The sequence below is a fragment of the Strongylocentrotus purpuratus genome, unplaced genomic scaffold, assembly GCF_000002235.5.
Source record: "Strongylocentrotus purpuratus isolate Spur 01 unplaced genomic scaffold, Spur_5.0 spur5_scaffold_16, whole genome shotgun sequence".
Taxonomy (NCBI): Eukaryota; Metazoa; Echinodermata; class Echinoidea; order Camarodonta; family Strongylocentrotidae; genus Strongylocentrotus; species Strongylocentrotus purpuratus.
The window spans coordinates 30,013,448-30,031,206 of NW_022145601.1; the positions used below are offsets into that span (position 1 = coordinate 30,013,448).

The 17,759-nt window shown below is 37.5% G+C and overlaps 1 protein-coding gene across 1 annotated transcript; it reads right to left on the reverse strand.

The window, feature by feature from the left end:
* Window positions 1-380: 380 nt before the first annotated feature.
* On the reverse strand, window positions 381-17,404 carry LOC580746 (eukaryotic translation initiation factor 5A-1). Its single transcript, XM_030987247.1, has 5 exons — window positions 17,304-17,404; window positions 12,470-12,665; window positions 4,957-5,061; window positions 3,577-3,708; window positions 381-2,826 (listed from the first exon to the last, which is right to left on the reverse strand). Exons 2-5 carry the CDS (start codon window positions 12,638-12,640, stop codon window positions 2,764-2,766), a joined length of 471 nt encoding a protein of 156 aa, XP_030843107.1. The 5' UTR covers window positions 12,641-12,665; window positions 17,304-17,404; the 3' UTR covers window positions 381-2,763.
* Window positions 17,405-17,759: the final 355 nt, after the last annotated feature.

Below are 17,759 nucleotides of genomic sequence, written 5' to 3' on the forward strand. Positions count from 1 at the left end.
GATGGACAGGTACATTTAACATGATTCATAAAGATTTAGAGTGAAATCTAAGTTCGATTACGAAGCCTTAAAAAAAGATATTGTATTGCCCTTCAGGTGCCAAAACATGGGTCGGTCAGAAATCTTTTTTTCCTCCCTCTTTGGGCTGACATTTCTCAGTTTTGAATGCTTTAATAATCTTTTTTTTAAAAGGCCGACCGTAGATTTCAAGATTTTGGGGTCGGTCGCAAAGGGCAATATATCTCTTTTTTTCTTAAGGCCTAATTGCAAGGCAATGTGTTGATGATACAGGTACAATAAGGTTCTAAATCCCAAATAATGCCAGTAATGTTACGAGTCAATACAACATTTACACAAAACAGAGAAAAGAGAACAATTTCTTTACGTTGAATTTGAACAAATTTAATCTAAAAGCGGTGTATCAAATACAAGTAGTATTGAATTACATAGAATGATAATTTGTCAAAACATACATGTGGTATACATCTGCCCATTATAAGCAATCTTTTTTTGTGACATAAATAAACGTGTTAAATTTGGAACGTTACACCGTTCCATATGAGAAGCCAGAAACATGATTACAAAAAGGCTGTACGATCATAATAAAAATACATACCCTCTGTATACGGCTGTCCTAAATTTTGCTTTTGATCATGCTAAATAGTTAATATTTTCCGTCAGTAACCTATTTCAAATCTGTTCACATGCAGTCTACAGGTTATATACACTGAATCTACTTAGGGTTATTCGTTTCAACTAGTTTTTAAACTGGGCACTGGCAGCATCTTACTCGTACAGTCGATAAATTGAAGACTTTTCATAATTCCATATACATGAAGTGTAAATAGTTAAACCGACACCAATAATCCTTCTGCCCTTAAAGGCATGAATATGTATAATAATACACATGTACAAGTGTACATTCTAATGCATGGCTAAACTACACTGATTGAATTGGAACCAAATACTGATTGACTCAAAAACGGCCACTACTGATTGATTGAATTGGAACGAACTACAGAATGTCTCAAAAAACGGCAATCTATTCTCACACGTACACCTGAGAGGATTGACTCACTTCAGAACACATCAACACAAGACTGTCTTCAAAGAAACAAACAAGCCCTCATCAGACTACTTTGGAAGATACAGCATTTCATGCTAAGAGAATGATTACCCTGTCCCTCTCTACACACCCCCCCCCCCCCCCCCCCCCCAACAAAACAAAATACTTGCCAAAATACACTTTGGCTATACAGCATTAAAAGGAAAAAATTGATAAAGCAGGTTATTGATTGTCATGTCTGCTCTGACTTTTTCTTTTTTGCTAAGGGGGGGGGGGGGGGGATTTTTGTCATTCAGACCAAAAAAGTGGAGTTTTCAATCGCATAAAGTCTGGGATTTTGCCTGGTTAGGCACACCAGTTTGAGCACAAACATTCTAGTTTTCATAATTTTATATTTTTTTATATTTCTCTTTGAGAACAAAAAAATAAAGCCACTGTATGCATTGAACACGATTCCCACAATTTCTGATTGTGATTGATCACAATCAAACTATTTTTCAATTTGACAAAACATGAAACAAGAACTTGGGATGATTCGTAACACCATCCATACATAATCTTAAGGACAAAAACAAAATTTGGGGGAAAATAAAAGAGGGAGACAAAGAGAAAAAAAGAATGTACAATAGTTTTTTTCTTTTCACATATTCTCTGTAGAGAGAAATACCCGAGGAATAGAAATAAAAATTTTAAATAAAATAAAAAATTACAGTGGAACCTCGTCATAACAAACTCCTTGGGACTAAGGACATTGCTTTGAAATTTCATTATATCAGGGTTTAAAAAAATATTAAAAAATTTAAAAAATACCAAAGAAGTGGGCCAAATATATTTCCTTTATCACAAGGTTCCAGCGTAATGATAATAATACTTCTTTGATAAATCTGTGGCGTGTTATTCAGAATCATTAAGATCACTCTTTTTTAAAATAATATCAATTGTTTGTCTTGGTGGTGGAAGTCTTCATATGCCTAAAACCACAATCCCCATTGAAATTACTCAGTATTTATAACCCTCTAAGTCTTCTTTTGAAGGAATGGGTTAAGAACTGGTCTCCTAAAGGCCAGAAGGGTGTTACCAAAGCGAAATGCCATTTGAGCCTTCTGGCTCTTAGCAGACAATAAACACGTCTTAACCTTTCATAGGGTGTTCTACGCCAGCAGATGATTCTGATCAACTTCTGTTTTTAGTTTTTAGAATGCATTTACAAATTGTTATCACTGCACGACGACCCGATGGTTCAATCTATATCTGCTGGAGAGACCTTGCACAGCAGCGAAGACTGACTGGGGTCAAATTAAGCAAATAGAATGTGTGTGTTCAGTCTTCTGATACCAGTATACTTATGCTTACAGATGACAATCTTTAACATTAATAACAGACTAAATAAAGCCTAATGTCCATCAAAGATTTTCTGTCTGAAAAAATATGAATTATTTCTGTGAAAATGAAGAAAATCTTGACCTAGAACTTCTATGGGAGATTCTGACAACATGTTTCTTTTTTTCCCCTGAAGTTTGTGAATGTTCAATGATTCCATGAGTGGACCGGTTTCTGGACAATGGAGAAAATCAGAAAGAAAAAAAAAAGAGAAAAAAGTTGTACAACTTTGGATGAGCCTGTGCACAAGCTAGGCGGTGCTGACTTCTTGGCCACTGATTGGCTGCCCTGTGGTCACATGATATCCAATAGCTGTTCTAAGTGGGACAGACCTTGGTTGCCACGACCATTTCTTCGCCCATTGCTGACAGGACAGTGCACTGTGAACACAGAAAAAGAAAACAACAAATTTTAAATCAAGTCCAACCAAGGAAATTTATGCATTCATTCATTCATCTACATGTGATATTCCCTAACCCTATGGTTTCTATTATTGCGTCGGTGCCAGTGAGTGATAAGGCTACGGCATGGGGCATACCATGCCTCTGCACTCCATTCAAGCAGAGCTGCGGATAATGACGTCATCTTTCAAGTAATATCCATATTTCCATGGTTGAATAAAGCAAATTATTAGTTCCTTAATAAAACAATTTTATTTTCTCAAGTATTTCTATATAATAACAAAACTTTATAATTTGTTATACTTAGAAAAGGTATTTAGTTTTTACAAGTTACAACTTTATGTCAAGTTTTCAATGTTAAAATATCAACTTCAAATGAGAGAAAAATCCTAGGTAAGTACATTTCTCACTGCATATCCTAAAATCAAAACCATTCTTGCATGCAACTAATATATATTCCAAAAAACAAAAAACTTAAATAGAATAGTTAACATTCCTTCCATTCTTTTGGTTGTTTTATTATTTTTCAGCTCGGATCAAATAGGTTTCCGATTTGATTACAGCTCTATCTGATAGTACATTGCAATGACCCTGAAACAAAACCTGAAATCACTGTATATTCGTAGGATTACTAACAAAAGGCTCGAGTATCTTGTCAAAGCAACATTTCTTTCCAATGTAGAATCACCCATAGGCAACCGCATACAAAATCAACAATAATGTACTCACATTAAATGGTTCACCTATTTCGGCCTTCTTTTTAATTTCTTTGCCGATATCACTATCAGGGAGTTTAATATCACTTCGCATTTCACCAGCGTCATTCATTAGGGATAGATAACCATCCTCTATATCCACAAACTATGGTACAAATGAGAAAAGAGAGATTTAAAACATACAAAGATAATCAACATCTGGTAATGATAAACAAGACAAATGCGAATGTGTCTACTATATGCCTCTGCCCTAAATTAAGTAGGCCTGAGTCGAAACGGGTCCCTGCCCGGGCCCTGACCGTCGAGCTGAAACCCGGTTTTTGGTTTTCGGGTTGGGGTGACAAGTGTCAGATATTTAAATAAATCAACATTTTTCTTTTAAAGATGAAAAGTCACATTTTAAGAGGCGATATCCTTTTATCTAAATATGATAAAATCATACTGGTTGGTACCTCTGAAAGTGTATAGGGGATGAGTAATGAGCATAGAAAGTTACATAGGCCTGTTACCATGTGCTTAAAGGTAATACAAAGTTTTGGTATGGGGTCATGAAGTTGGTTCAAATTAATATATTGGAAGCATATGCGATCCTACAATATTCAGTGATCGTTGTCACGTTTGAAATCGAGTCTTATGTTATGAAATTGTAAATAATACACTCTTTATGTTGTATAGCTCCCTCTCAAGGTCAAGTTTTAATTAAGCTTTAAAACAATGTTTCTTGACTAAAATCGACCAATTTCAGCTATTTCCGTTTGGAAACTATATATCGCAACTACATATTCTGAAATTGTCATGGTCGCAGCTACCACCGCTATTCGAAATTAATCAAAATTTACCGGGAGCACCGGTAAATGTTTATATTCAATTTTACTCAAAAGCAGAAGTGTTTCAGGTGCTTAACTTTCTAGTGATTATAATACATCCACAGGGGCATTCAAATATATCAAAATTGTAAAGAATCACTATCCACCCAATTTTCAAAAATTCCTAAAACTTTGTATTACCTTTAACACAGGTAACCATGTGCTTTACACAGGTTACTATGTGCAAATGAGATTTATTTCCTTTTATTGAAGTTCCAGCAAATTTTTGTTAGTTTGTTTTTCTTTTAATGATTTAAACAATCAATCTACTGCAGGATAAACAATCCAAAATGAATTATAGCCATGCTCTCTCGACATGCGATTCCCATACCAGAGCTCAAGATTAGCGTTTAACATTATCAATGAGGTCTGACCAGGGACCCGTTTCACAAAGCCTTTTTTCAACGACAAATCTGCTGATGACCAATCAGAAGTAAGGATTTCAGTAGCTTATAACAGCAACTGCCATTCGTCACTGATGACAAGTTTTGTGAAACACCCCCCAGGACTAGATGCTTATTACTCACCTGCAAATCCTTGCGTGTTACGTGAGGAACGTTCATGTTATGGGTGGATGGGCAAATATCTTCATATTTTTTTGAAGTGAATATGTCCAAAGCAACAAGATGAACCTGTATGGGAAATTGGAAGTAAGAAAAAAAAAGAATTGAAAAGGTTGGAGATGTTGTCCAATATATGCTCCAGCGACACGACATGTACTTTAAAAAAAGGAATTTTCTAAAGGTGTCACTGATCAACATGCAAAGTGGCAACTCAGTTATGTACCTTATTTCCCATTCTCTCTGTACATAAAAATGAAAACATTTCCATTTTCTCTATAGAATATGTATAGGTACATGTACTGATTAATTACATAATCCATTATGTGATACATCTACCACTACAAACCAAGAAAATGGAAATTCCTCAAAATTTAAGTACAAAGCAAACAGAAAAGATGTACGAAATGAGTGTTTGACAGACTACACCTTTAAAATTGTTTTTTCTTAAGATATTCTTTAAATTTTCCCTTATCTTTTTTTTCTCCCTTCAATATCTAGTAAAAATCCCCTCTAACCTTATCTAGCCAGGGCTATTTTGAAACTGCATAACCCCCCCTCCCCACTATGATCTCGGCCGTAAAACAGCCGATCGCCGCAAAAATTTGCATGCATGTCAAGTAAAGTGAATAGATTACTATGGTAATTTATGCAAATAAGGTAATAACATTCACATTTTTACCCATAAATCATATATTCTTCATATTTAAACATTAGTTTTCACTACATATATTCTTTAGACCATTTGGGATAATAACAAAACAAAAGAAATTGGAAGAGCCAGGTTATTCCTAAAGTTTTCTATTGATTTGATAATTTCTTTGTTTTTTTAATTAATGTATTTTATTGTTTTTGTTGTTATATTTTAATTCTGACTATAATGAACCCCAAAATAAACACCTAAACAATAAACAAGACCAAATAACCAATGTTAAATCTCTTTTAAAAAAATGAGATTCCTATATGTTTTGTACACAAATCACGAAAATGAGATTCTTTCACGTTAAACATTATCCCGAAAAGTGTAGAGGGGGGGGGGGGGGGGGGGGGGGGGGCTAGATAGGGTTAAACCTGCAGTGAACATATAAATTTGAAAATATCACATATAAAACAATTACATTTGGTGAAAACAGACAAAATTGACAGGTGAATTCATCAGTACGTAATCTCTAAGTGAACTAAAATATAGGCTTGAGTCGGTACGGTCGATCACACCGGGACCCGACCGTTGCCGTCGGGTCCCGGTTTCGTTTTTTTGAGAACCGACGCTCCGAAAAAAATAATGAAATATGTAAGAAATTGCAGTTTTGCACACCACTAAAATCAATCCACCTTAAAACTAAAGTATTTAATTGTTACCAATAATATTCTAGCTCATCCTGAATCAATCCGAACTGCTGATATAAATATGGGTTGCAAAGCAGTTCGCCCCATGGGGTTGTTGTTGCCAGCTAGCTGCTAGCTAGCCTATAATCTAGGCGGAGTGCCGAGCTTTTTTCTTTGCTGCTAGACTAACCCTAAGCAGAACGTCTGATACGGCGAGACTACGAACCGTGAGTCGCGAAGCGGCTCACCGCCTATAATCACTGGTCTAGATAATCAATATTCATATATTCAAAATGGCGGATCTATGAATCATTCAACAGCCCTACCAAATAAGGTACACCTATGTTACGTTCGACCAATCAGATATAAGAAACCGCAACGAAACAACGACTAAAGCTAGAATCCGTGGTCGCGTAGAAAATCACAGCACAAGGGGCCCTTGCTTGGTATATTGCACTCTTTCCAAAACCAGTAGGTAATGCAACAAAAATATCCCTGCCGGCTTCAGTAACGCTACGAATAGCGGATTCCTGCAGTTCTCTGAATTTTCCATTAGGAATGCCTAGTTTGTTGGCCGCATATGATAAACTTTCTCGCAGAAGATCGTCGTCGCATGAACTACCCGCCATCTTGGATGAAGAAAATGACGTAATGTCACATGATTTATAATATGCATATGCATAGACTCTTCTCCATACGTGTTTCTGATTGGTTGAGTTCATTTCGTATTCATGAGGTTTTTTCGTACGAAAAACTGCCACGGATTCATGGTCGATAATAAAAAAACAACGACTAAAGCTAGACCAGTGATTATAGGCGGTGAGCCGCTTCGCGGCTCACGGTTCGTAGTCTCGCCGTATCAGACGTTCTGCTTAAGGTTAGTCTTGCAGCAAAGAAAAAAGCTAGGCACTCCGCCTAGATTATAGGCTAGCTGCTAGCTAGCTACTGTATTGGCCGGGTCTCTCGGCAGGATTAATAAATCAGGTTGAAAGAAACATTAATGTTTGAATAATAAAACGGCTTTCTAAAACGTACTTCTTTACAACATACCGATCAAATATTTTTTAAAAGACAAAATAGATATTTTTTTCTTTGATTTTGAACACCGCATGCTTCTTTTAACCCTTACTGTACTGGGCTATTTCGAGCACTCTCTGACTGGGGGGGGGGGGGGGCCTGGGAGGCCCCCCCCCCCTATGATCTCGGCCGTCGAATGTCTGATGAACGTGAAAATTTGCATGTTTGTAGATATTTACGTAAGGAACAAGATGGTATAATTAGTTTTTCGCTAATATGCAAATTTTTTTTCGTTATAGCCTAATTAATTATGCAAAATGCTAATTTTATGCATTTTACAGAAAACTCTACATATTTGTCCGTAGACTTGTGAAGAATCTTGAAAATGTATTGAATAAATGTTTCCTTCATCTCAAATTCATGAGGTTTCATTATTTTTATGATATTTGAAAATCAATAGGTTAATTTGCATAAATTATGAATATGCATTCATGAATATCAAATCCGTAAATATATCTCGGGAACTAGAATCCTTACAAAAATTGTCAGACTCCACTTTTTGAATGTTGTTACTCATTATTCAAATGAAACTTCTTTTCTATCACAAAAATGTTATTTGAAGTAATTAATAATGATAATTTATGCAAATTTGATGCGATTTTCAACTATATATTTTCTTATGTATTTTATTGTTTTTTATTTCTTATTATATCTATTGTTTTATTTCTAATGTATTCTTTTGTTCTGAAATACATCAAGTTACTTTGAGAAACATATAAAAGCAATTTGATATCAATTCATAGCTTCACATTTCTGCTTGTACATGAATATATGCAATTAAAGCACTTTTTTTGATGACATGCGCATACTAATTGTTATGTAACACCCTACAGGTATATCCGATTTTGACGAAAATGGTATCAAAATGTGCGTAAGACTTGAGGGAAAAAAGTCATGAAACGACAATTCAAAATTCTGAGCGGTTGCGGCGCAATCTCTGAAAATGTCGAGGGGGGGGGGGGCCTCCCAGGCCCCCCCCCCCCCCAGTACAGTAAGGGTTAAAAGCTGAAAATTACTTGGTAATCACAAGAAGTTTCGATACAGATAGCTGTTGCAGGGCAAGTTCAGACTAGTCTCAGAAAATTGCGCAGTCCACCTGGTTCGCTGTAATGCGTGCCAGAACGAACCCAAACAAAGACGTGATCGTAACGAGAAAAAAAATCATTAAAAACTACGAGAGCACAATTGGAAAGACAACTACTCAAAATTATCGTAGGCAGATACATAACTTGGAGGAAGAATACAATTGTCCAAGAAAAGCCACATACATGTAAATAGTGATATTTAAGGAGTTACTATAGGTACAATCATTATCGGAAGGGCCTAGCTGCTGTGATATCCGAATTACACGTGTTTAAATTGAACATGAGGCTAGAAACCAAATAAGGCCCTTTACGGTAAAAAGCAGTATAACAAAGGATTCAAGTATTTGCAGCAAGACCCTTGCGATAAAAATGTACCCAGTTACTCCTCGATTATCACAATTTCTGTGGCATTTCTTGGGCGATTATTTAATTCTTTGTCCAAGTTATGTATCTGATTATGGTAATATTGAGCAGTAGTTGTCTTTCCAATTGTGCTCTCGTAGTTTTTAATGATTTTTTTCTCGTTACGATCACGTCTTTGTTTGGGTTCTTTCTGGCACGCATTACAGCTAATGACCAGGAGCACTGCGCATTTTTCCGAGACTAGTCTGAACTTGCCTTGCAACAGCTATCCGTATCGAAACTTCTTGTGATTACCAAGTAATTTTCAGTTTTTTAAAAAAAGCATGCGATGTTTGAAATAAGAGATAAATATTTATTTTGTCTTTAAAATATTATATGATCGGTATATTTTACAGAAGAATTTTTTAGAAAGCCGTTTTATTATTCTAACATTCATATTTTTTGACCAGATTTATTCAACCTGCATAAATCAAAATGGCGGCTCGAAATTTTGCTGTCTATCTATTTCTGCCCCAATTTTTTTAACTTTTAGAGGCACGATAATAGCACTAAACATCGCCAACCATGGATGAAAAATAACGTCAAATGGAAGAATATACCGATCTGAGCCGAGGTATGCACGTGTTGATTTAATTGATTGATAAACTAGATGGAACTTCGACTGCATGCAGTCGAAAATCTCAGAATATTGTGATTACAAGCAATTTCTCATATACATAAATGACCCTTTGATCTTTGACCTCATGACCCTAAAATCTACTCAGTTCATTGGCTCTGCAAGATGTCCTGAGTTAAATAGTGATCCATCTGTCAGTTCTAATGAGAATGCGTTCACAAGCTATTTTTGCATACATAATGAGCCCATGACCTTTGACCTTTGACCTCATGACCCAAGAATGTACTCAGTTCATTGGCTCTGCAAGATACATACATGATCTAAGTTTGGCAGGAATCCATCGATCTGTTCTAATGATAATGCAATCACAAGCTATTTTTGCATACATAATGAGCCGCATGACCTTTGACCTTGACCTCATGGCCCCAAAATCTAATCAGTTCATCGGCTCTGCAGGTAACATACATGACCAAAGATTGGCAGGAATCCATCAATCGGTTCTTGAGATAACGCGATCACGAGCTGTTTTTGCATACATAATGAGCCCTGTGACCTTTGACCTCGTGACCCCAAAATCTAATCAGTTCATCGGCTCTGCAAGATACATACATGACCAAAGTTTGGCAGGAATCCATCAACCGGTTCTTGAGATAACGCGATCACGGGCTGTTTTTGCATACATAATGAGCCTTGTGACCTTTGACCCCAAAATCTACTCAGTTCAGCGGCTCTGCAAGATACATACATGACCAAAGTTTGGCAGGAATCCATCAGATGGTTCTTCAGATAACGCGATCACGAGAACGGGACGTACAGACAGACGGACAACCCGAAAACATTATGCCTCCGGCTACTTCGTAACGGAGGCATAAAAAGGTCACTTTTAACCCTAATAAGGCCGGGGGGGGGGGCCATTATGGCCCCCCCCCTCCACATTTTTTTCGATTGCTCTGGAACGCATATGGATGGCGCCCCGCCGCTCGCTGACTTTTTTCTTTCGAGTCTTGCGCAACTTTTAAAATAATTTTTTTGAAAATCGGACCTACGGTTACAAGGTCACGTGACCTTTTGTCTTCGCATGTCAGCCTGAAAATCGCTCATTTTCGTGATTTGTGTACAAAACGTATGGCAAAGTCATTTTTCCTAAAAGCAGATCAAACATAGGTTATTGGGTCTTGTTTAAAGTTTAGGTGGTTGTTTTGGGAGTCAAAATAGTTGAATTGTAGTAAAAGATAAAATAAAACAACAAAAACAATGAAATACATAAGTTAAAAAAACAATGAAATACATAAGAAATTATCAAAACAAGGGATAACATAAGAAATAAGCTGGCTCTTCCAAATTTTTTGTCTTATTATTATTCAGAATGGTCTAATGAATATATCTAGTGAAAAAGAATGCTTAAATATGAATAATATATGATTTATTGGTAAAAATGTGATTTTTATGACTTTATTTGCATAAATTACCATAAATATGCAAATGAGTGAATTTTTCAAAAAATTGAAATGATCATATTATTCTTTACACTTCACTTGACATGCGTGCAAATTTTTGCGGGGATCGGCCGCTTTGCGGCCGAGATCTTGAGGGGGGGCCATAATGGCCCCCCCCCCCGGCCCTACTAAGACTAGGGTGTCTGAACGATTTTTCAATTTTCAATTTGGGATCGTTTTTCACCATTTTTGTTTGATATTTGAATAAAAAATGTTATCAGAATAATACATTTCAAATTTCAAGTCTCACCGATGTTTCTATCAAAAGTTACAGCCCCTCCAACACGCTGGTATATTCATATCATTTTGGTCAAAATCGACGAAAAAGACGTCCACGCAGAGTGATGTTGTTTTGCTAAATTTAGCCAAACAGCTGTATCGCGCGATATGCAAGCGTATGCATATCGTACGCATGCTGCTAAGCCAATCCGCGACTTGCAGCTTGAGCTACGCTGTCTCCGCGACATGTGCGATTGACTAGTATGGTTGGCGTTCGTCGCACAATAAACCCGGAAGTGAATGCACGTTATAGTCAATGGCAATATCGCGGAGACAGTCTCCGCGATATTGCCATTGACTATAACGTGCATTCACTTCCGGGTTTATCGAGGGAATTGCCAACCATAATTTCAGTCACTATAATGTGTAATTGAATTTAGGGTTTCGTTCGTGCGCGGAGATGTTACGCGATGTAACCATGGTTTGGACTGAGCGGAGCGCACGCCTCCTAATTAGCTGATCCACCAAATAGCGAGAAGGGTATTTTTAAACTGTTATCAGTTGTGATCCCTGGGGGCTAGCGAAAATATAATCACATAGAATTGTTCCTTAGGACTGGGACTACTTATCGATCGGGGCGTCATATCTCAAAAGTGACAAACCTCAGAGTTAGCCAGGACACAATGTTTAAATTGCTGTTTTGACCAAGATATTTTTAGAATTTCGGGGGCTACGCCCCTTTGGAAATATTGGAATTCACCTGCTCTTTCATATGACACCTCATTCATTGATTATCACCTTCAGGATCACAACTGATAAAGGTTTGAATCTCGATTTGAAAAAAAAAATTGACTTTTTTTGCATGGTCGCGCAATGCACGTAGGCTGCATAGGGATGCGTGTAATCTCTATGGGAAGAATTTTAGCACACAACATCGGGTGCGCGATCAGACACCCTACTAAGACTTCAAATAGCCCGGCCTTATTAGGGTTAAGGGACATACTGATGATATACGCTTTTCATAGAGGCAAGTGACAAATCCTGCGAGCTGATTTCGGGACACCGGGTCCCAATCGCCGGTGCAACGCCGTCGGGACACGGTATATGAAAATCCCGACATGACTCGGGCCTACTACAAAAACAAGGTACATGTAATTTTTGTTATAAGAGAACCAATTCACATTGTTTTGTGGTGTATTGGCAATGCAAAATGGGTCATACAAAGTGATACAATCCTCACAAATACATTTGTCTTCAATCTGACGAGATTATAGCTCAAGTATTTCTATTTTTGTTACCTTAGCATGACCATGCTTTCCTGTCTTAGAAGTGGACATTTCTACAATTTTGCAGGGACGAGATTTGATGAGAACATGACCATTCTTACGAAGTGCAGAGCACTGCTGTGGGTAATGCTTGGACGCTCCAGAGTCTCCACTTTCGAAATATTCATCATGATTATCAGCCATTGTGCGGGGTATTAGGGCTTTTATCCTGGAGGGGGGAGAAGAAGAAGAAAAACTAGAATTTAATTCGTCACGAGGACGAATAAGGTGGTCTGTCTTCAAGTCTTATAATAGATTATAATATTTACTATATTGAAAAAGGGAGAAGTTATATAGACATGTAAACAATGATGATCATCATGATGATCATAATGATGATGATCTTGATAGTAATGGTGATGACGATGTTGATGATGATGATGATGATCATGATCATGATCATGATGATGTTGATGATCATCATCAACAGACCATGATGACATCTGATTGAAAAAAATGAGGGGACATTTAGATAGCATATAGTCTCAGCTACAACATACTCCAAAATCAACAAAAACCAGGCGGAAATAACGGCAATATTGCTCGCAAAAGACAGGAATGTAGAATCCAGATTTGAGAAAAAGTCATCTCCCAGAGGGACTACACTCAAAAAGTAATGGATCAAGTGATAATAGGGGAATAATAAAGTAAATATGGTTGTTTATAACATTATTTGTGATTCTACGTGTTTTAATAAGCAAAGGAAAAGGTACAGTGAAAGGTCAAAAAGACAAAAAAAAGTGAAGAAAAAAATTGTTGGAGACGCCTGGACTCGAACCAGGGTCTCGAGGTCGGAAGTAAACATTTCCCGTAGCGATTACACGTAAACGGAAAATGAAATTCTCAACTCCCACTTTGAAATATGAGCATGATCCCGGCATCTGATCGAAAAATAAAGGGCACACATGTGATAACTTATTGTCTCGGCTAAAACATAGTCAAAGCTCAGCGAAAACAAAGCTAAAACGACGGAGATATTGCTAGTTGAAGCAACTACACTGGCTTCCCATCAAACAGCGAATTGAATTCAAACTAGCACTTTTAGTGTACAAGTGCTTAATGCATTCTGCTCCACACTATCTGTCTATCATGCTTACTACTCCTCCAGTTTCCAGATACCATCTGCATTCACGGAACGATCAGACACTATTACTGATCCCACGCACCAACACCAAGGCAGCCGAACGCTCATTCTCTTATGCTGGACCATCCACCTGTAACACTCTGCCACAACACCTCCGCCTATGTAGTACAGAAGACACTTTCAAAAAGAAACTTAAAACCCAACTCTTTCCATCTTGAATCCATAATGTACATTTTGAGTAGCTAAATTTTATTTTCGTTCATAATATCTTAATTACTGTTCCTTGTTTAATTGTTATGATTTGTAGGTTTCTTTTCTGTTGTATAGCGCTCTGATCAGTTTGTCTGTAGTAGCGCTCAATAAGAATCAATTATTATTATTATTATTATTATTATGAGAGAAAAAAAAGAAAAAACACCCCCTTTTTAAAGAAATCTCCGGGTGAAAAGTCAAATACACCCCTTTTTTTACAATTCTCGGGCCGGACTTTGTCGCACGAAAAGTACCCCTTTACCGGACATTTTGGCAATACGCATGCGGTCATTCCGACCCCTGAGTGGGGGGGGGCCAGGGCTGTTGAGCAAAAATTATAACTTGGCTTGTACCACTTTTTTGTCCATTCTGGCCAAAAATTGGATGAATATTGCCTAGATTTCAGGGGACCGTATCTTTTGATAGAGACATCAACTGTGAGTCTTAAAATTTGAAATGTGTTCTTCTGAGTAGTTGATCTTTTCAATTTTCCAACCATAATTCAAAACAAAAGGGAAAATTAAAAAAACGTTCAGACAAAGTGAAGGAAAAAAGTGTGCGCATCTACTGAACTACTCTTATATCACTTCTTTAGTAGGGTGTCTGAACGATTTTTCAATTTTCAATTTGGGATCGTTTTTCACCATTTTTGTTTGATATTTGAATTAAAAATGTAATCAGTATAATACATTTCAAATTTCAAGTCTCACCGATCCAAAGATACAGCCCCTCCGAAACGCTGCAATATTCATAGGATTTTGCTCAGAATCGACGAAAAAGATGTACACGCAAAGTTATGTTGTTTCGCTAAATTTAGCCAAACAGCTGTATCACGCGATATGCAAGCGTATGCATACGCTTTTCATCTTGCAGCTTGAGCCACGCTGTCTCCGCGATATGTGCCATTGACTATAACGTGTATTCACTTCCGGGGGTTTATGGTGCGAACGGCTTTCCATACTTTCATTCACTATACGTGCAGATGTTACATGATGTAACCATGGTTTGGACTGAGCAGAGCTCACGCCTCCCTAATTAGCCGATTCCAAAAATGTGGGAAGGGTATTTTTAAACTGTTGGGGCGATTGATCTCTTGGGGCTAGCGAAAAAATAAATGCAAACATATTTTCCTTACGTCTATCCGGACATAAGCCCGGGGGACGCAGCTCAGGAAAGTGGCAAATTTTGGAGCTAGGATGCAAACAACATTTAAATCGCTGTTTTGACCAAGATATTTTTATAATTTCGGGGGTGCGCCCCTTTGGGGAATATGGAGAAAAACTTGCTCTTTCATATGACACCTCATTTATTGAGTTTCACCTTCAGGATCACAAGCCCCAAAGGTTTGAATTTCAATTTTTTTTCATGGTCGCGCAATGCACGTAGACTGCATAGGGATGCAATCTCTAAGGGAAGTATTTTAGCACACAACATCGGGTGCGCGATCAGACACCCTATTAGTAGTAGTATCAAATGCATGCAAGTTACCCGTCTGAGCTAGGCTCATATTTTGCATTCGAGCCGTTGAAGTAATTTTTGTTCGAAGCTTGGCAACGTCCGAAGTTTGGCGGTTTTACTCTAAGTAGAGTAAAGGAGCCGGTAATCGGCCAGCTCCAGTTTTCGGCCGATTGGTTGGATGCAAGGTAAAATCACTCTAAAATACATTGCATAATAGCATAACACATATCCCACACATACCATACCATGCCAGTGTCACTGAAGAACCACATTTGCAATGAAAAATATATCCTAAAATATCACATTTTAGCGATGTAATCGGCGGTCCCGCTACCCGAATCTGAAAAATCGAGTATCTTACGCGTGTCTGTAAGAAATATGGGTACCATAAAATGAGCTTTATTTCAAGTATTTTTCAGATTTAGAGCCCGATTTTGTGCTAGTCGCAAGCTCAAAAGTATCTCATCGCATGTATTAAATCAATGCAGCCGCACACCGCAACGCACACCGCAACGCACACAGGATATATCTAATTCAGATTCCAATATCCGATCACCACTGCACAGAACTAGTTTTCGGCCTGGCGAGCTCTGGGGAGCTCCGGCGTGGGATATCTGCTCCGCCCGCTAGTGCTATAGATCAGCACGGAAACGCACGGCGCGTGCGCGCGCTTCCTATTGACTTTGTACATGCGGCCATAACTGGTACGCTATGCCGAAAACTGATTCCGAAACAGTGAAAATTGAAATGAATATTGTCATGGCAATTCGTGATTTTTTTCTGGGATTCTTGTTTTGTTTAAATAATAATATTTGCTTCATGATTTGAACAACAAATGATAATAAATAGGAAGTAAAGGGTCCTAAAAATAGGATTTTGTCTTAAGTGGCCGAAAACCGGCTCCTTTACTCTAAGTAGATCTAAAACTTTTAGTAAAAGTTATAGGGTGGTATTCCGGTAGCGCGTACTAAGTTAGCGCGTACTTAGTTAGTTCACACTTTTATGGAGTGCCTGTTGCAAACTAATTTACCCTGTACAGATTATTTTAATCCCTCAATGAAAAGTGTACAAAAAATTAATTTTGCAACGAAATGGGAAGAAAAAGATAATAGATCTATGAGTTTTCTATGAACTGAATTTCAACAAAGTCTTTGGTAGATTATCTTTGTCATGAATATTGAAGGAGGAAGATGAAACCTAGCATTCCATAGAAGTGTGAACTAAAATTCTTGTTTAGTCTGGACTTAGTCCCGGCTTAACTTATGAGAATACCATAGATCTAGGGTCTAGAATCTAGGCCTAAAGAATAAAGGACAATTCATCATTTTCATGATTGATTTGATTGCTTATGCGCCAAGTAATAAGTTTTATCAAACTTATATAAGAGGGCAAGGCTGAAACAGATCATGTTGCAACAGCATTGCCAAGTATTGCCATTGGGCAATGACTAATCATGGAATCAGACTAAACCTATATATTAATAGTCTTCCGGTCGGTACCCATGCCAGGCCATGCCACATGCATGTATGCGCTACAGTGTACTGTACACTGCAATTGCAACCAACATGCCAAACTCGTTCATTCATTGACGTATGGTCACCACTTATTCGACCTAGATTTTACACTTATTTGTAAGTCAAGAATTCGAGTACAAGACTCTACAAACTCAACAAATAATTCTGAAATCTGCAGAGGGGATAGTCACGACACAACCGGTATGGTTATCAGATTGATTATTGGAAGAGAGATTCGATATCGAAACAGTCGGGACTAAGACTAGTTACATTCGTCACTAGTTTTAGCTCAACATGGCAGCTTCGGTAGAGTCACCACACAAATACTGCAACATCACCACTCTCAATATATCAACTTCCGAAATTCAAATTACGAAATTTCACAGCAAAATCACACCAAATTGTTTTCTTAAACTATGTGGTTGACATAAAATGAAAAACATATTCTTTAAATATAACTAAAGAACTAATCAAATAGTTAATCGACAACAATACTCACACGTGCACGGAGTAACAGAGCCGAAGGAAAGACTATTTGTAGATCATAGCTTAGTGCGCATGCGCGTCAAGAAAGAAAGCGCGCCATCTACTCGACTGTACTTGCAATCGACTGTGCATGCATGGATTGACTATGGGATGACATTTTTTAAAAAAAGGTCTCCTTTGCTTCTTCTTCTTTCTTTTCTTCGCCAAACCTGAAAATTTGTAAATTCATGAAGTTTTTGGGGGGTGTTGAATTCAAATACAAATATAAAAATGCTGCCACGCCATTATAATTAAAGGTACGTATTGCCAATATCAATGTATAATTCATCAACTATCTTATTAACACCAAAAGTAAATTTAGTCTAGCCTATTTACGAACTTTCCACCGGACTGAGTCCGTCGGGAGAAAACAAAAGTTTAGTTTTAATTGCATTAACCGATAATTTCCAAAGCTCAATACTGATATACA